Raw genomic sequence first — 20,176 nt, 5'->3', positions numbered from 1 at the left:
CAGTGGCAGGCCCAGGGGGGTGACAGGAGGGACAGCACAGGCCTGGGGTGTGACAGGACACCAGGCAGTGGCAGGCCCAGGGGGGTGACAGGAGGGACACCACAGGCCAGGTGAGGCGCGGGGGGGTGCAGTGTTCCGTTGGGCACGCGCAGTGATGCGATCAGGGCAGCCCCTGCGGCTGGCGTCCGTTAAACCGCCAACGGAACGCTGAGGCAGAGGTGCCCGAGTGCCCACAGCGAGTGGTTGGGCCTGGGAGCGCTGCGTGAGAGAGGGAGCAGAGGCCGAGCCGGGGCCGCGGGGGCCTCTCCCCATCATCCGCCCGCCCGCCCGTCGCTGAGGGCCGCAGGCCGGACTTGTTGCGGGGGTGAGCTCAGCCCCCTCGGTCCGCTGTGGTAGACGCCGTTGTGGAGCAGGCCCCGACCATGTCGTGCGTCCACTACAAGTTCTCCTCCAAGCTGAGCTATGACACGGTCACCTTCACCGGCCTCCACATCTCCCTGTGCGACCTCAAGCGCCAAATCATGGGCCGGGAGAAGCTGAAGGCGGCCACCTGTGACCTGCAGATCACCAACGCCCAGACCAAAGAAGGTGCGTGGGGGCGGCGGGCGTGGGGGCTCGGGGACTGCCCGGCTGGCAGTGTCACAGACCACCCTGTGATGGCCATGGCCTGTGGGAGCCACGCTCTGCTCTTTGTGGCTCGTCCCCACGTAGCCTGAGTCAGCCTGAGGCCCATCTTGCCAGCCTGCGGGGGGACTGGGACGGCAAGCGGCGCGGGGGCTTACACGGGGTGGGAAGCGATAATGTGATTCGGCCACGCTCGGTAGCTGTGGCTTGTGTTGGGGGCCTCAGGGCTGTTCTTTTGTAGTTGCTGTTCTGACAACTACCTTCAGATCTGTGCTTTGGGCGCGGAGCAGGCATAGAAGAATGTGTGGTTGATGTGTGATGTACAGGGCTTAGAAATTTTTGCTTTCCTGGAATTCTGCTAAGTAAAATGATAAGGAAATATGGGAGGATATCTTATATTAATAACCTCTCCAGATGTCTTGGAAATCAGGTGAAGAAAGCTGAAAGGGATGGGAAGAGAACAGGTGGCTACTTTGAAGAAATAAATTGTCTTTGGTGACTTCGTTTTGTGATCACCTTGCTTTACTCCACTGCACTGGAAAACTGGCTTGGTGGCTGTTGCAGCAACTGCTCGCTAGCAACACTTTGGATCAAGAGTGTAGCTGTGAGTTACCATCTGTGCAGACCCTCTAATGGCCCCTCTGCCATGGATGTTCTCCGTATCTAAATGACACCTTGGAATTTCTTGTTAATATCGCTTCTTTTCTACACCAAAGACATTGTCGTTCAGGTGCTATCGAGCATCATTTCACCATATGTCTCTAAGCATTTTTTTTCCCTGGTACTACGTGTGAACCATATCAGGGCACTACTGAAGTTTTCCGGCAGAACATTTATGGTGACTATACGTAAGAAACGTTCTTAGAGAAGTCATAAATTCTTTTAAACCTAAAAAGTGGTGCTTGATTCTCAGAGATGATAATGGTTTCGTGGTACTTAGTATGATATTTCAGTTTGGTAAGCTGCTGTCTTGACAAGTTTGAATGTGATTACAGGCCTTGGGGTGTGACTTTTCAGAAATAGAAAGATTTGTTGCCAAGTCTCTGCTCGGGGATATTGCTGCCCAGGAGGAAAAGGTTCCTGCTGGGAGATGCCAGTTTTGTCCGAGAGCTGCTAGACTAAGCTGGCATCTGTTAAATTCAAATCAAGCAAACAAAAATTTCCAGGCCTTCAGGAATAGTGCTCCAGCTTTAATCCTTTCCTATTAAAAGAAGAAAAAGAAAGTTAACTTTTTAGTCTGCGTTGTTTGACTTCACCTTTATTAAGGTGCCATCAACCAAAATGAATTCAATTAATCGAGGCAAAGGAAATAGAAATGTATTAAAGCCACTGGTACCACATCCCTTAAGTCTGCAGTCTTAAGCTGCAAGCCATACGCAGAGGTGGCCGGCTGTCTTCTGTGTTCTGTCGGCCTTGAGCACCAGCAGCGTGGCCGAATCGCTTTTAGTGAGCAGCTATGAAAGCAACGGCGCAGAGGTTTCATGCTTTAGCTAAGGGCCTGTTTTGTTGCAGGGCAAGCTTGTCTGACTTCAGATCTGCTTTACACAGGTGAGACTTGGCTGTGCTTTGTTTTTCTCCAAAGATCTCTTGGTTTTGTAGCCTAACAGAAGCAAAAGCCACTTAAGCTAGATCAGGACAGAACCTCATGCGCTAGCAGACTCTCCTTTAGTGACCTTTGGGAGCATTTTGCTGTTGGCATTCACGTTCTCTCAAAAAAAACTGGAAAAGATTGTGCTGCTTGCGTTTGGTTCTCAAACCTGAAGATTTCTTGGAATGTACTGCTAGTGTGCTGAGACGATAAAAATGCACCGTTACATCTGAAATCTGGCTTTTCTATCTGCAAAGGGCTTCCCTCTCTGCCGCGCTGTGTAATTACATATTCATATACATTCTTATGAATTGACTAATGTTTTTTTCTGCATTTATGTTGTTTTCAGAATACACAGAGGCTAATGCCCTGATTCCTAAGAACTCATCAGTAATTGTGAGAAGAATCCCTGTCGGAGGAGTTAAAGCTACCAGCAAAACATACGTTCTGTAGGTATCCATAAAGCACTGTGTTCTGTGTTAGTGGTTTCCATGTGTTACCTTTTCTATTTGATGTTCGTTTCCAGAGGCACTCAGATTGTATCTTTCTGGTTAAAGCTGCTGTTAGTTTTTGTTGTAATGGGGTAGATTTTATTGTTCCTGTCCCAAAGTAAACTTATGCTTTTCGGCCTGCTGGGACATGGGGTTCAAACTCCAACAACGGTAACTGTTAAGAATGATTCTATTTGGTTTGATCTTGGGGTTGTTTTTTCTGAGCGCCAAGTTTTCGATGCTGTTTCCTCTACGTGGAGAGATTCCTTGTTACACGTGTATGCTTGTCTTGCTTTTAGAGTGAAGACAGGTACGCACTGGAGTGTAAACTTAGAATTTGTTCCCATCTCAGAAGAGTCTGATTCTCAGTGTTTCCGCGTCTATTTGGGGCAGGGGGGTGGCATATGGCAGGTATCCTTATGCCCCAAATCTGGTGTTTTTGCATACTAGCTAGAGGGGAAAGACCAAGGCTTGCCAGCTCTGCTGATGGGACACTTGGGATGATGCAGGAATTATTTGTTCACTACATCGATGGCTGCATGTCTCATTCATGATGATCTGCAGGCAGATACAGATCAATGAGTATGTGGAATCCCAGCAAGTTCCCAGATGTAATAAATATTTCCCCAAATACTGTAGCATTTTCAAGGTTATCTTAAAGCAAATTCTGGCAATTAAGTCCTTTTTTTTTTTTTATTTCCCCACAGGACTCCTAAATCGCAGAAAATCCTAGGCACTGCCTTCAGGTGACATTTCTACTACTATTTTTAGTCACCATGTTTAAGACACAAAACTGTAGTACAGATTTCATATTTTTGATACTTACGTAGCAGAGACAAAATATCTGAGGCACTTTGGTGTTCTATTTCTGTAAGTCTTAGAGTAATTTTCTGACAAAGTAGAAATGGGCTTCTGGGGGTTTTTTTAGTTGCACTGAAGGTACCAAGAGAGAACCGTTTATGTATATGAATACGTTTCCACATGCACTAGACTATCAGCACATCACGTTTTGATGTTCAAGTTCTGTAATCTGTCGTCACTGCTGTATGTTGGGCACAAGGGCTCTCTTTTAAGTTCTGATCACTTTTATTTCTTCTTCCAGATGTCAAACTGAGCCAGTGAGTGGAATATCAAGAGGCGTATGTAAAACACCATCTCACACTTTTTTCTACACACTGCACTTAATTCCAATCAATGTAGCCTTGTGTTAATTTCCCCAACATTAACCTAATATATTTTCCACTAAAACATAGATGCTGTATGTACAATGTATTTGATTCAGCATCATAGAAATTTTATTCTACGTTTCTAAAAAACTAAGCAGTGATTCGGATATCTTTCTTGATGATGTTTTACTAGTGTCAGCTTAACTGCTGCTTGTGGCATCATAGAATTCAATATCCTGGAAAAGGAACCAGATGAGAGCTACCCTTTTGACTTGTGGAAAAACCGCATGTCATCTTAGATCCCAGTAAATGCCGCAGTCCGTTGCTGACGTCGTCAGAATTTTGGGTTTTTTGACCACGGGGCGGTTTACACGGCACCAGGTCTCCTCGCAAATGATGGAGTGCAACTGACGCCGAGGGGAAAAAGGATTCTTGCTCATGAGCTGGCAGGCCTCATTGAGAGGGCTTTAAACTAGAATTGGAGGGGGGAGGGGCTAAAACCGGGCTCACTAGAGTTGAACCTGGGGGTAGGTTCAACGTGCCAGAGTTGAAATCTATAGCCCGGCTCAGGTGCATCTACACCAATGCACGCAGCATGGGCACCAAACAGGAGGAGCTGGAAGCCATTGTGCAGCGCGACAGCTATGACGTAGTTGCCATCACAGAAACATGGTGGGATGCTTCTCATGACTGGAGTGCTGCAATGGATGGCTATAAGCTCTTCCGAAGGGATAGAATGGGAAGGAGAGGCGGTGGGGTGGCTCTGTATGTTAGGGAGTGTTTTGATTGCATAGAAATCGAAGATTGTGAAGACCAAGTAGAGTGCTTGTGGGTAAAGATGAGGGGGAAGGCCAATGAGGCAGACATCCTGCTGGGAGTCTGTTACAGGCCACCCAACCAGGATGAAGAGACGGATGAGACATTCTATAAGCGACTGGCGGAGGTCTCGCATTCGCTGGCCCTTGTTCTTGTGGGGGACTTCAACCTACCGGACATCTGCTGGAAGTATAACACGGCAGAGAGGAAACAGTCTAGGAGGTTCCTGGAGTGTGTGGAGGATAACTTCCTGATGCAGCTGGTGAGTGAGCCCACCAGGGGAGGTGCCTTGCTGGACCTGCTGTTTACAAACAGAGAAGGACTGGTGAGAGATGTGGTGGTCGGAGGCCATCTTGGGCTTAGCGACCATGACATGATAGAATTCTCAGTTGTGAGTGAAGTAAGGAGACGACTCAGCAAAACTGCTAGCATGGACTTCCGGAGGGCAGACTTTGGCCTGTTCAGGTCACTGGTTGAGAGAGTCCCTTGGGAGACAGTCCTGAAGGACAAAGGGGTCCAGGAAGGCTGGACAGTCTTCAAGAAGGAAATCTTAAAGGCGCAGGAGCAGGCGGTCCCCATGTGCTGTAAGAAGAGCTGGCGGGGAAGGCGACCGGCCTGGCTGAACAGGGAGATTTTGCTGGGACTCAGGGAAAAGAGGAGAGTTTATCACCTCTGGAAGAAGGGGAAGGCAACTCATGAAGAGTACAAAGATCTCGTTAGGTCAAGCAGGGACAAAATTAGAAAGGCAAAAGCCCAGCTAGAGCTCAGTCTGGCCACAGTCGTAAAGGATAATAAAAAATGTTTTTACAAATACATTAACAACAAAAAGAGAGGCAAGGAGAATCTCCATCCCCTACTGGATATGGCGGGGAACATTGTCTCCAAGGACGAGGACAAGGCTGAGGTACTTAATGCCTTCTTCGCCTCAGTCTTTAATAGCCACTCCAGGTATCCACAGGATATTCAGCCCCCTGAGCTGGAAGACGGGGATGGAGAGCACAATGTACTCCTCATAATCCAGGAGGAAGCAGTCAAGGACATGCTAAGCCACCTGGACACCCACAAGTCTATGGGGCCTGATGGGATCCACCCGAGAGTACTGAGAGAGCTGGCGGAGGAGCTTGCCAAGCCACTCTCCATCGTTTATCAGCAGTCCTGGTTAACAGGGGAGGTCCCAGAAGACTGGAGGCTTGCCAATGTGACGCCCGTCTACAAGAAAGGCCGGAAGGAGGATCCTGGGAACTACAGGCCTGTCAGCCTGACCTCTGTTCCAGGGAAGATTATGGAGCGGTTGGTTTTGAGAGTGCTCACAGGGCATCTGCAGAACAGCCAAAGGATCAGGCCCAGCCAGCATGGGTTCATGAAAGGCAGGTCCTGCTTGACCAACCTGATCTCCTTCTATGACCAGGTGACCCGCCTAGTGGATGAGGGAAAGGCTGTGGATGTTGTCTACCTGGACTTTAGTAAAGCCTTTGACAGCGTCTCCCACAGCATTCTCCTGGAGAAACTGGTGGCTCGAGGCTTAGACGGGTTTACTCTTCGCTGGGTGAGGAACTGGCTGGATGGCCGAGCCCAGAGAGTTGTGGTGAATGGCGTTAAATCCGGCTGGCGGCCGGTCACGAGTGGTGTTCCCCAGGGCTCGGTTCTGGGACCAGTCTTGTTCAATATCTTTATAGATGATCTGGATGAGGGAATTGAGTGCTCCCTCAGTAAGTTTGCAGATGACACCAAGCTGAGTGGGAGTGTTGATCTGCTGGAGGGTAGGAGGGCTCTGCAGAGGGACCTGGACAGGCTGGATCGATGGGCAGAGGCCAACTGTATGAGGTTTAATAAGGCCAAGTGCCGGGTCCTGCACTTTGGCCACAACAACCCCATGCAATGCTACAGGCTTGGGGAGGAGTGGCTGGAGAGCAGCCCGGCGGAAAGGGACCTGGGGGTGCTGGTTGACAGCCGGCTGAACATGAGCCGGCAGTGTGCCCAGGTGGCCAAGAAGGCCAACAGTGTCCTGGCCTGCATCAGGAATAGTGTGGCCAGCAGGAGCAGGGAAGTGATTGTGCCCCTGTACTCGGCACTGGTGAGGCCGCACCTTGAATACTGTGTTCAGTTTTGGGCCCCTCACTACAAGAAGGATGTTGAGGTGCTGGAGCGTGTCCAGAGAAGGGCAACGAAGCTGGTGAGGGGTCTGGAGCACATGTCTTATGAGGAGCGGCTGAGGGAACTGGGGTTGTTTAGTCTGGAGAAGAGGAGGCTGAGGGGAGACCTTATCGCTCTCTACAACTACCTGAAAGGGGGTTGTGGCGATGAGGGTGTTGGTCTCTTCTCCCAAGTAACTAGTGATAGGACAAGAGGAAATGGCCTCAAGTTGCGCCAGGGGAGGTTTAGATTGGATATTAGGAAATATTTCTTCACTGAGAGGGTGGTCAGGCATTGGAACAGGCTGCCCAGGGAGGTGGTGGAGTCGCCATCCCTGGAAGTGTTCAAAAAACGTGTGGATGTGGCACTTCAGGACATGGTTTAGGGGACATGGTGGTTTTGGATTAATGGTTGGACTTGATGATCTTAAAGGTCCTTTCCAACCTAGTGATTCTGTGATTCTGTGATTCTGTGACTGGTGGCCTGAGGACTTCATTCCTGCAAGCTGTTGCAGGAGGTAGCTGGGAGGGATGAGTGTGGTTGCAAAGGAGAAAAAAAAAAATCCCAGGATTGTGCTCTGAATCCATGTTTTCGTCATCATTAAGACTTGGTTTTGGTCTGCTGGCAAGGAGAAGAATATTAAATTCTCACACTTCCCAAACTAATTTGCGTAGTGTGGCCTGCGGTCTAATACACGACAAGAAATCCATTTTCTCAGTTTTTATAGGCTACTCTGTCATGGCAGACACCTTAATTTCAATAATTTGAGCAGCTTATTTTTTTTCTTGATAAAGTGGTGGGTTTCTTTTATGGCGGATGCTTTGGAGTGGTGTTTGCATTTGGGTTTTGTGGGGTGTGGTGAGCCTGGCATTTTTAAACTTATGGAGAGGAGAGGCAGAGTTCCTGTTTCAAAGCTGATGTGCCCATGCTTGATTTTGACAGGCAACTAGGCTGTGTTCATAAAGGCATAGCTGTGTGCATTTATAAATGATGAGACGCTAACTGATTGATTTACAAACTACACTGAAAATAAGTTTTCTGTAGTGATGCTTCCTTTTCCAAGAAACATAAATATTGTTTTAGAATCCCTTTTAGCGGACAGTTGACAGCTTCCTTACCCCTTGGACTTTTAAGCAGTTGTGAGCATTTGACAAGGCTCCCTCCCTGAGACATTCTGGAGCAATACGTAATCTCAAGCGGCTTTGGTTGTTTTAGTTTCTTCTCCTTAATCACATAGGCACTCCTAAGCTGTCGTGGGTTTGGACTTTGTTTTGAACACAGGCAAATGACACTAGGTTGGAAATGCCTCTTTCAGTGATGCTCAGAGGATATAGTGCAGAATTTCCGACTACCGTAGAGGTTGACTATTGCTAGGTTTTGATTGTAAAACTTAAAGATGTTTTTAATTTTTTGTGAACAGAGTGATGACTCTTCTGCACCTCTTTCTCTGGCCCAGCTGATTAAGGTATATATATTTTTTTTTCCTGTCAAATACATTAAAAAAAAAGTGTTTGCTTCAAATTTTTAAATTGAACACTGTGATCTATAGCAGGATAACTGTTGTAATGGGAAGAAAACTTTAATGTAGTTTTTAATAATTTATTTATTTTAACTTTAAAGCCTGTGTAGCTGTTGATAGTATCCTGTGAAGAGCAGTTCCCACTTTGGGAAGATCGAAGGGGAGCGCCTTATCAGCCTGCACATAGTGTTGCAGTATGACTCAGCTTCAAGACACAAAGCAGCAGCCCTGCAGAAGCTGTTGACTTGTTCACACATTTCGTTAGGTTTACACTGGAAACGAACACAATGTTCACAGAAGAATTGAATTGGCTCTTGGTTATGGACATCTTGGGGGGGGTTGCAACAGCCAAAGTAGAAGCGTTTCTGTCGCATGGGCAATGGCATGGCTATTTTTGAATTTCTAGTCATTATAGTTATAGATCCGTTCTTGGAATGCTGCACAATTTCATAAATTGCAGTATATCTAGAGTGGACAACACGGTCTAATTTGTTGGGGCACAGACAGTGTAGATTGTGAAAATGTTCCTAGTTACATCAGTTAATATGAAGAATTTAGCAGGGGGGAACGTGCAGTTTGGACTGCCTACAGCACGAGTGGTCCAATTTCTACTGAAAAGAGTCTTTTGTCTTGCTGAGGGGCTCTAAAAAGCTTGAATCTCTGTAATGCTTCTGTGTCTGAAGCTGAATTTCAGCAAGCAAAACCAACTTCCCTGACCTTTAAGTTGTGTATCCTTCTGATGCTGCAAATGTAAACAATGGTACTTGCCTTCATCTTTCTCAATTCAATGTACAGTGGCTGTCTTCTCCTTCAAATAGACTGGAGCTTAAAGATCCCTTTAATAATACCGGCAGGTCTAACTTTTTCTGTGCATAGCTTCAGTCCACTTGGAAGAAAACTGGAGTAGGTGCACAAGTCTTTATAAGGTCCAACCTGAGCCTAAGGTTTTGAGTGCCCAAGAATGCTCTTTTCAAGTAGGTTAACAGGCACATAAGCATCATTTCATGGTGTAAGGACTCCCCAGAACACTTTCAGCACAACTATTTTTTATATAAGCAGCTGTTTTCAGGCAACCTCAGCTAGTGTTGTGCTGCTCTGTACAGGCTTGGGTGAGTGGTGTTGTCTTTGGCTGTGTGCGCTTCAATGTTTTTCTAATGTGCCTCTCAAACGATTACTTGTTAAACAACAGACTGCCAATCTGACTGAAGCCAATGCTGCCGAAGAAGATAAAATAAAAGCCATGATGATCCAGTCTTGCCGTGAATATGATCCAGCCAAGTAAGTGTGGATAATGTCAAATCCGATCTTTGGCGACGATGGAAAAACTGTAAACTTGTTGGTTTTAACAAACATGGATTTAACACATGCATCCTTTTTCTTTTTTTTCCCCAAAACACCTTTAGTTACACGAAGAAAGCCTTGGGTCCACCTCTGACATCATATACTTGCTTTGGTTGTGGAAAACCTGGCCACTGTGTAAAGAACTGCCCAACAAAGGGGGTAAGATTGCGGGGGACTTCTGGTGTGACTTACTTTTAAATTGTTTTCCCTTGGCAGTTCCGTAACAAATACATGAATACTCATGTTAAGAATTGTTTCTTTTGGGGTGAAATTCAGAGGTCATGTGGCAATGTTGCAAAGCCCTTTACAATTCACGGGGAACCTGGAGTTATAAATGTAACATTTTCTTCCTTCTAGGCCATGGACATTACATATGTCCATAGATCTTTCTCCACACACTGCCATGCATATTTTATACATTTCAATTTTATTGGAAATTTTTCTGGTTTCAATGCTTTTTAATGACAGTTCACAGTTTTCAGTAGTTTGTAAAAACCCAAGATGTTTCTATCGACATCTGTTCAATGTTTGCGTGTTTTAGTTACACAAGCACCTGGCTGAGTAGCCATGCCATTTGACATCAGTTGCTGAATGTATATGCGTGAGATATGAATTCAACCTTCACTAGAGAAGGTGAATCTTAGTTTCTCAGTGTCGGATTCAGAGCACCAAGTTAAGCTCTCACTCTGAACTGCGCTTTGAAGGAGGAGCGGGGTTGTGTCTCTTCTCCAAGTGGATGGTGAGCCAAGGGATATTTCACCCTTAAGGAACCTGACGTTAAGCCAAAGGATGTTGACCGAGTTCAAAACACTGCTCAAGCCTTTGGGACACCTTGGCTACATTCCTTTAGGAAGAAAGGTATTTTAGTTGAGCAAGCCTTATGCTGGGTAAAAGCAGAGGATTAAAGGCTTTTGCTGCTGAAAATCATCATTGAAATGTCCTTTTAAGGGTGGGTCTTAAGATGAGAGATATCTGCACTTCTTTTCTTAACAGGACAGAATTTTTGAGTCTGTTCCCAGAATTAAAAGGAGCACAGGAATTCCGAGGAGTTTCCTGATGGAGGTGAAAGATCCCAGTATAAAGGGCGCTATGCTGACAAGCACTGGGAAATACGCCATACCAATTATTAGTGCGTAAGTATGGGATTAATGGGACTGAGCAGAAAGGGAACGAGAGAAACCATGCGTGTTTGTCCGAGTGGCAATGCAAGCAAGTTGGCCAGCGTCTGTAATTACGAGGGAGGAAGCACCGTCATTGTATCGTTGCCTTAAAATCTGTGATACTTTCTAATATGGAAATAGACTGGTCCTGCTGTTCACACCCCTGGAAGTTGGTTCAACTTGTGGTACACCTAGAATCTGTAGGTCTGCAGAAGATTTCACTAGTGCTTACCGTTGGAGTCATTCTCCTCGAAAGCTCGTTTTGCTTCTCTTTGACGTTTCAAAGGCTTCTTGCCCAATTTAACAAATAGCTGTGTGAGTGAGATTTCCTCCCCCTCTGGCTTTGATCAAATCTCATGTGTGAACCAGACGGATGTTTTCCTGTTTTGCTTTACCCTAAGAAAATCCTACTGTGTGGTGACAAGAGTGGCTGAGAAGAAATGCACTTGGTAGCACTTCTGTTTGTGGCTGTCATGGATCTCCTATTGTAGAAGCTGAGACATAGTTTTCTTTTATTCATAAAGTGTATTTAATCGGAGACTCACTTGATCCTGAGCCTGCAATTTACATTGACCCTCTGGCAGAGGAGAGGTGGGATTCATTTCAGCTGATTTCTGGATGTCGAAAAATGATTTTTCTAGTCTGAGCCAATCTCTTAGTTGATCCCATGAATGGGAGAGTTCTGCAGAAGGAAAATTGTTCCCCCTCCCTCTTCTGGTGTGGTGGCCAAAGAGAAGTAGTTGAAACTAAATGCCTACGCTTTAGAAGGCTAATGTGGACTGAGAAGAATGCCATCTATTTTACCTTCCTTGCAGGAAATCCAAAGCTTGGAAAAGTTCTCCTTTGCCCATCTTTCACTTCTTGTTTTTCCTTCCCCGCCCCGCCTCCAGGGAAGCGTATGCTAGAGGAAAGAAGGAAAAGCCTCCCTTTTCACCAGAGGAGCCGTCCTCCTCCTCCTCCTCAGATGCTCCTATTCCAGAGGAGTTGTTATGTCTCATTTGCAAAGAGGTCATGAGTGACGCAGCTGTTACTCCCTGCTGTGGAAACAGTTACTGTGACGAATGTAAGTCTTACTCCCACGGTTGTTAACTCAAAACATGGCATCTGACCTTCCGAAGGCAGAACTGGGAGAGAACGAAATTACTTGGTTACCTGTTCTATTTGATACCCGAGTATACCCAGAACGGGAGAGGACACTTCTTATGCAAAGGGCAGAAAAAAAAGGCAGAAAGCTTTTTTCCCTGGTTACGTGTCTAGTTAAACCCTCTGTACATGTGGAAGGATGACTCTGAGAAGAATGTGTAACCGTGCAGGTGATTACAGTATGAGATACTGAATGCATTTAGTTTGTCCCCAGCCCTTTCTCTCATGCAAAATTCTATAGCCTGCTCTGGTGACTTATTGTGGTCTGCAACAAACGGAGAGTTGAGCGTTTAATCCACGTTCTTCTCCACAGGAGAGTTGGTGAAATCCTTCAGAACTTGAACCTATGAACGTTTTTTTGAGATGTGTTTTATTCATCAACCTTGAGGTTGGTGACTTCTCACTGTCCTGCACAGTGGAAAGACCGGTCCAAACATCGAGACACAGCCTACTCTACAGCTTCCAAGTAACAACAGTGAAATATCAACTCTGCTTAGTTATTTGCTGCATGCTGGACATTTTTTACACTATTGGACATTTACCGCTTCAGGCTCTCAGTTCAAGACCGTATTCACCCATTAATCATATACATGTTTTTATAATTGATTAGAACCCCAACATTTTCCTTAGTTTTGCTGAAAACTCTTTTGACGATTCTCGTTATTCACAGGTATTAGAACAGCGTTACTGGAATCTGAGGAACATACATGCCCAACGTGTCATCAAACAGACGTTTCTCCCGATGCTTTAACTGCCAACAAGTTGTTACGCCAGGTGACATGCTGACATTTATGTAAACTGTTTGTTAGACAGGTCTATTTGCGAAAAGCTGAAAGGGAAGAAAATACTCGTTTACATCTCCTTAAGCAAGGCTAAATGGAATAAGGCTAAATTTACTTTTCAGAGACGTTATCTGGTGTTAGAGAAGCTTACAACTCTTTAGAGAGAATCTGGCAAATTCAGGTCACACTTTTGCTTAACGTGATTGCCTCACTTTCAAATTTGGTGTTAACACTGAGGTACTGTAAATAGAGATACTCTGCGTTACCCATCGTTAGGGTCAGTGTTTCACCTGATGTCTTCCTATACCTGTATGTTGATTGATTTTAGGATTGATAATGTTTACAGGAACACACAAGTAATTTTGCTCTGGGGAGGCTTTTGTTCGTACATCTACTGAAGTTTCATAGTGCCTTTCTGTACGTGTTTTTCTGCCTCTAGGCTGTGAACAACTTCAAAAATGGAACTGGCTACAGAGAGCAGATTCAGCAGCAACATGAGCAGCAGCCGCCACCTCCACCACCTCCACCACCACTAACGAGACAAACAAGAGCGCACAACATGCAGCCTCAGCTCCGGCCAGCAGTTTCCAGACAGCAGGACCCACTAATGACTCCATTAGCATCCCTGGCTCCTCATTCTGCTGCTGCTTTGTCATCGTTGGCCTCTGGTCAGTCCTCTGTGGCCGTTGGGCTGCCAGTAAATCCGTCTTCTGTCGTCACCTCTGGTCTCCCTCCAGCAGTGTCCCTGCCTCTCTGTGCTGAACAGCCGGACGGACCTCTTTGGTAAGTAAATCTGTAGATCAACAGGGATATAAAGGACACTAAAATGCTCAAGTTAGATTCTTCTTCTTGTTGAGCTTCTCCACTAGCTATTTATCTATCGGTAGTGACAGTTCCCGATACTAGTGGAAGTTCTGGTTTTTGTATTTACTTTGAGTGAGGACACTTTGATAACTCGGATCATGCAAGGATTTTCTCAGAAGTATTTCTTGCTTAGTTCCCTTATCAGTCATCGGCTACCAGTTTTACCCTGAAAGAGGCACATTTTGCCCTTTGGATTTATGTGGCTAGCAATTCCTAAAGGAGCCCTCTAGTTATGTCAAAGCTTCTTGAGTGCATTAATTTCTCTCTAGTACGGAGGAAGCAACAGTTTCATGAAACCTGCAAAAGCACAATTAGAGCTAAAACTGAGCAGGTGTTTTCCTATTACTTTTTTCTACGGTATTTCTACCATCAATCTTACGATAAGTCAGAGTCATCCTCAGTAACACAAAGGGCAGTCGGTGACGCGTGCTGACTTGGCTAATAAACACTGAAACGCCGTAACTTTGAAGTATTTACAAACATGAAAGTCTGAGTTTGCAGCCCGGTGAAGTCACATGAAAAGACGTGAAAGATCTGTACGATTGTTTAGGGCTTGTGGCCTTTCAGCTTTATGCCTGGGCTGCAAATAGCCTCTCTGTCCAGAAGACTGTCAGGCTCAGCTGTAGCGTTGAATGCAAAGAACCGCAATTCAGAAGAACCTCTAAGGCAGCCTCTGCACTCGCACCTAAACATTTCCTCATAGAATTTCAGTTCTCGTGTCTTCCAAAACGGAGATTCAGTGTGTGACTTGTATGTGCTCTAACCCTTTCACGTGCAGCTAGCTTAAGAAGATATTTTTCCAGTGAGCTTTCTCTTGGCATGCCAGTAGTCCAAATCGACTTCTTCCCAGTCTTCATTAAGAATGGGCCAACTTCACATCTGTAAATCTGATGAAGATTTTTTAAATTTTTTTTTCCTGTTTGCAGTAGTCAGCCTTTTCTCACCTTGGACTTGCTATTTCCAGTAGCACTTGAAAACGCTGTTTGAATAATAACTTTTTTTTTTTTTTTTGTAGTGATGCTGATACTGTGTTACCTCCTGCTGCTCTGGTGACTGCTACTGAACTTCTGAAATTTCCCTCTCTGTCAACCAGCAGCTTGTTGGAAGAGGAGGTCAGTTTTCTTTCAAATGATGCAGTGACTGTTGCCTTTTAGTGGAGCTTAATTTCTATCTGTTTGCATGTATTGACAAGGGCGATCATGTTCCTGCACTAAGGCAACCAGCGATCCCAAGTCTTCTGGGCCCCCAAGGGCAATCAGTACCCTCAACCGGTAAGTCACTATAACTTTAGAATTTCTTTTAAAAAGCTGTCTTGAGATAAACTAAATGGGATTTTTTTCTTTTTCCTCTCCCTACGCCAAAAGCTCATGCAATCACAGGCAGCACAGTTGGCTCAGCTGGTGGCAGACCAGGCTGGCAACGGTAAGTATTCTACAGAAATCCGGTATATTACGACCCGTAACCTGTTCAACGAGGCCGTAACACTTAACTTAGACTACAGCTGATTTATAATGGAGTAAGTATGCCCAGATAGTTGTGGAGAATACAAGTGGTGATTAATTTTTAAAGGGCTTAATTTGATTTGGCTTTGACAAAGGGGATCTGTGCTTGCAGTAGGAGTATTTAAAGTAAAACTCCAGTACGTGATTGAAAAGAGGACTCTGAAAAAGGAGCAGTTTTTGAGGGAACCAGCAGTACATCTAAAAATGAAATATAACTAAAGGATTGGGTGGAAAGCCACCCTTTTGATTACTGGCTGAACAGACCTGAAGACATTGATTCCCCAATACAAATCAGCCTCCAACATTCTTTATTTCACAACTTAGCGGATACTGGTGGAGCAAATTCTTGGAAAAGTCAAGGCTGTTATTTGATGACAATTTTGAATTTCTTCAATGTTCTCATCTCAACGAGCCAAGGTGCTTTCTCTCAGTGGGAGAGAGAGGCGTTTGTTTGATCTATTATTGCCGTGTCAAGTTAGTCCTTCCTTTTGGTACGCCTTTGTTAGAGATCGGTTGTAAGTGTGCATTGTGTGTATGATGTCTTAAAGATAAAGCACAACAAAAGCCAGGATGATTCCACAGATTTCCTAAAACTCTCAAATTCAGTAAGCAAGAAAATAACAATTCAGGGACAAGAACAGGCCAAAGACATCATCATGAGGCAAGACCACAGGAGATGCCTGTGGAAGAAGCTAAATGAAGTTTGAGAGAAGATTAGTTAATATTTGTGCAGTACTTTGAGGATCAGAAGTGTGATCTTCAGTAGTAAGTATAAGCAGTAAGTACATCAAGGAGTGGCAGAGGAGCGGTGGGCGCTTGGCACATGGGAGATGGGAGTGTCTTTTATGCACGGGCAGCTTCCATCCACGGTCACAAAGCGGAGTATAAGGGGAGAAGACTGCGGGAGCTGTTGTGGGCGAGGGTCTGGAAGGCAAGCATGAGGATCAAGAAGGGAGCGTAGTCTCAAGTGAAGGGAAAGCAGGGAGAAAAATGCTGAAGTTGAGGGTAGGAAGTGCTCGCCACCAGGCTGTCGCTTCATTGGCTTTCCTCTTTACAATCAGGGCAGAGTGTGACAAAGAGTGACACATGTTTTTGGGTTTCTTCAGAAGTTCAAATCGAGGACGCCTGCGCAGTGGACGTTCCCAAAGGACTCATGCCCCAACAGAAGCAGCATCAACATCCGTCGTCGTGCCTGTGCCTCCAGCTCCCTCATACCCTCCACCACCCCATGCACTTCCTTCAGGATATCCTCCAGCTCCTGCCAACATGTCATCAGCTTGGGTAGCAACAGCAGTGCCAAGGGCTCATGCAAATACCATCCTCATGACACAAGCACCTCCTTTATCCAGGGAGGAGTTTTACCGAGAACAGCAGAGACTGCAAGAGGAGTAAGTATTTGGCTCAATGAAGTTGCCTTGGTTTTCGTTGTTGTATTTCAATAGCATATCAGACTGCAGTTACACCACAGCGCACCTGACATCAACAAAATGCAAGAATTGTCACGGTGTCATAATGTCATGTACTTTTTCTTTGCAAAGGGTAAACATGCAAAACTGAGACAAGACAAATGTAGTTCTAAAATATTGGCTAAAAGTTGTAGGTATTCTAAACTGGTCTTCCTTCGATGTTAGCTGTTCACCTTTTGCATTTGCATGCAGTAGGCATTTTCTCCTAGTGGCCATGTTGTGTTTCTTGATGTCTTTTGGTAACGAAGGTCAAACTACAATGGTAGTAAAGGTCAAACTTGTTTTCACAGGGAAAAGAAAAAGTCCAAACCTGATGAGTTTACAAAGGATGAGTTTGCTAAGGAAGTGATGGAATATAACAAGGTTCGAAAGGAGCGTTCGATTTCCAGGTACGTGCTTTACATGTCCATTATGGAGAAGCAGATTGTCTGGAAGAATCAGGAGGCATTCCACTCCACCGCTCTGTTGCTAGACGGATGGGATGATCCCAGGGATTAGCAGCGACAGGAGTTTCATGTGTGCATTCCTAGCTTAAATAAGGCAGAGATTACAGTTGACTGGCAGTTATAATTTGGCAGCAGTTGTTAAGGAACAGGTTTCTCTTTTAGTAAAGCTTCTCTGTAATGGCATCCTTCACCGCCTGACAGCCTTGAGGAGGCCAGAAATTGAAGAGGTGCAGTTGCTGGATTTTCTGCATCTCCCTATTCTGCTTGTAACCATTTCCTCAAAGCACTTTGGAGGAGATCTGTGAGAGACGTTGTCTTCATCTCCTCTTCTGTTTACCACATGTGGGTACACAGAGAGATTTCAACCTGGACTGCAAACTGGTGGCTTATGCTAGTATGGTTTTGACCTTGTAAAATTTGTCTCATGAATCAGACTTGTTTGAAAGGAAATCTTGAATTGGTGAAGGACTTTTGGAGGAGGGAAAATGCTCATGAACGTCTGTGAAATGTTGTGAAAGTGTTCTTTAAAAAATAATAAAAGAACTCCTTGTGAAGAAAAACCTCAGGGTAGCTGATGTTTTCTATCCCCAAAAGTCACTTGGGCAGGAGTGCTGAAAAGCTCTCTCTTGCTCATGCTGCCAGTATCTGTCCTAGAGTAATGGCATTGAGTCATCCTAGTCGAGGCTGAGTTCAGAAGCTTTTCGAGATGATTTCTCTTGAAAGGCAGTCACTATCCCTGGTTAGAGCTAGAGGTATGTGTAAGATTTTGCTAGCACATCTGGCTAGAAGTGTTGATTAAAGACAACTGGACGTAAGAATTTTGCATCCCATACATATTGCCAAAGAAGTAGTGAAGTTAAATAGTCCAAGCAGCATTTTAACATTGATCTTTACTGTATTAATGCTACATCGTGTTCTCTCGATGTTTGATACTGCACGGTAGCCATGAAGACTTGCTCTTTTTGCATCTGACTGCAACAAAAGGGATTTGCACTGCGTGTAGTGGTTGAGGAGTGAAAAATGTGCACATTCATGTCCCAGTAGAGGCCAGTATACAGCACCTTAAATCGATCAATAGCCAAAGGAAATCTGGGAGGAAAAAAGATGGGGAGAGTAACTGTTTTGAATTAACTTGATCAATTTTTTTGTGTTGTGTTTTTTTTAAGGTCCAACTCTCCCTATAGTACTTCATCTTCCTCTACAAGTTCGCATACCTACTCCAAGTCAAGAACAGGTTCTTCCTACTCTTGCTCGTACTCTCGATCATTTAGTCGTTCCCATTCTCGCTCCTACTCACGATCACCACCATATCCAAGAAGAGGCAAAGGGAAGAGTCACAAGAACTATCATTCCTGGTCAAGGCCACATGGTTATCACCGGTCGAGGTCAAGGTCACCCCCACACAGAAGACACCATTCACGGTCAAGGTCTCCAGTAGTCCGAGGCCAATCTCCCAGGAAATGGACTATATCTCAAGGGGAAGGAGGAAGGGAGTATTTTAACCGATACAGACAAGTTCCACCGTATGATATGAAAGCTTCCGATGGCAGATCTATTGACTTTGGAGATCCATTTGGAGAGCAAGGATACGGAGAATGGGAAAGGAACTACAGAGAGTGGTGTGAAAAGTTTTACAAGGGCAATGGTGTTGGTGCTCAACTTCATCCTCCAGTAAAGAGAGGGAACTTTTCTCCAGACTGCTTTGGTCCACCTGGGACCAGACGAGAGTATTCACCATATGCTCGGGGACATAGGGAGGATTATCCTGTGGGGCATAGGCAGCGCAGCTGTAATAGAGCTGGAAATTACCCTGAACAACCTTCCGGAAGAGAGAGCCGTGGCAACAAAGAGAGGGAGATGCAATATCCACGTGGAGATGACAAAGGAAATAAATCTAAAAAACACCAGGAGGGAAGGAAAGAGGATGCGAATGAAGGCTTTCTCAATGCTGAGTTGCTAGAAGGTGCGAGAAAACCAAGAGAGCCAGTTACAGGAGAAGTCGTTCAAAGGGACTCATTGTTCATGCTCCCAAGCAGAGATGATGCCACCCCTGAGATGAGGGATGAGCATTTGGGAGCAGATTCTATGGCTTTCAAGCCAGGGTCTAAAAAGAAGAAAGAGAAGGATGAGCGAAAAGCAAAACCTGGCAAGACAAAGCGGGAAGTAGAAGTGGCTGTTCCTCCTCAGAAAGACAAGAGAAGAAAACCAGCTAAAGCTTCCCAAGTGAAGGTGGACAGCGAGCGTGAAAAATCTCCTCAAATGGAACCTCCTGTGAAACAAGTGAAGGAGGACATGCCAAAGACAGACAATGTTTAAACATCTTCCTCTCAAAAGGATGAGAAGACTCTTGGTACCCCACAGAAAATTCATCCAAAAGTGACAGAAGATCACCCAGAAACTAGACCAGTCGTGGAGGAACAGGCAAAGAAAGACCATCCAAAAGAAACCAACTCAGAGCAGAGGACAGGGAGAGGTCATTCAGCAATTACAATCACAGGCTAAACAGCCTCAACTTGGGAAAATTATTTTAAATTCTTGCCAACCAAAATCAGAGTAGGATAATGAGAAATAAGACGAAATCTTAAAACATATCCCCCCCATCCCTCCCTGCTTCCTGGGCTGTCACGAATGGATAATTTAGGCTGCTTGAAGAATCACCACCAAAGATACCAGAAAGCGCATGATTTTAATCTAGATTTGTAAAAAGGATGACTTAACAGAAGGCGATGGCAAGGTCCACTCTATTGCTTATTCAACGTGGAAAAGCTGTGCAGATAGAACAATTAAACTGGAATGATTTACTCGTCTATCAAATCGAGTTAATGTGTATATTTGAGGAGGGAAAGTAGGAGAGACCCTCCCATTGAGTCACGAGGTTCAGAGAGGACCCCCATGCTTTCTAAAGTCGTTTTCAGAGAGGAGTCTAGGTGCGACTGAATCCACTCCTATTCCCAGATTTGGTCAACAGTTTATGACTAAAGGGACAGGGTATCGGGGATTCTGGTGTAGTGATACAGACTATGATTTTGTGCTTTCTGTAACTTAAAGATGGCAATTTATCCAATACAAAATAGCAGCAATCACATTCACTAACAATGCCGAGATAAGTCACAGTATCAAATCATATAAAACTTA

General features: G+C 45.1%; 1 protein-coding gene across 1 annotated transcript; it reads left to right on the top strand.

Annotated features, from left to right (window-relative positions):
- Nucleotides 1-77: 77 nt before the first annotated feature.
- Nucleotides 78-19,543, top strand: LOC309416322 (E3 ubiquitin-protein ligase RBBP6-like; the record flags this gene model as incomplete). The annotated part of the gene is given in 18 exon segments (XM_082015886.1): nt 78-588; nt 2,562-2,661; nt 3,411-3,449; nt 3,806-3,842; nt 8,239-8,283; nt 9,527-9,615; nt 9,741-9,837; nt 10,672-10,811; nt 11,729-11,901; nt 12,652-12,755; nt 13,203-13,546; nt 14,643-14,739; nt 14,820-14,898; nt 14,992-15,049; nt 16,236-16,517; nt 16,886-16,984; nt 18,208-19,354; nt 19,358-19,543. Coding segments are annotated over 18 exon segments (3,282 nt in total). The 5' UTR covers nt 78-422.
- Between the last annotated feature and the right edge of the window lie 633 nt (nt 19,544-20,176).

This window comes from Phaethon aethereus (assembly GCF_964289735.1).
Source record: "Phaethon aethereus genome assembly, contig: HAP1_SCAFFOLD_149, whole genome shotgun sequence".
In the NCBI taxonomy this organism is placed as follows: Eukaryota; Metazoa; Chordata; class Aves; order Phaethontiformes; family Phaethontidae; genus Phaethon; species Phaethon aethereus.
Note: the sequence above shows the minus strand (reverse complement) of the source record. Positions and strands in the feature narration are given on the sequence as shown.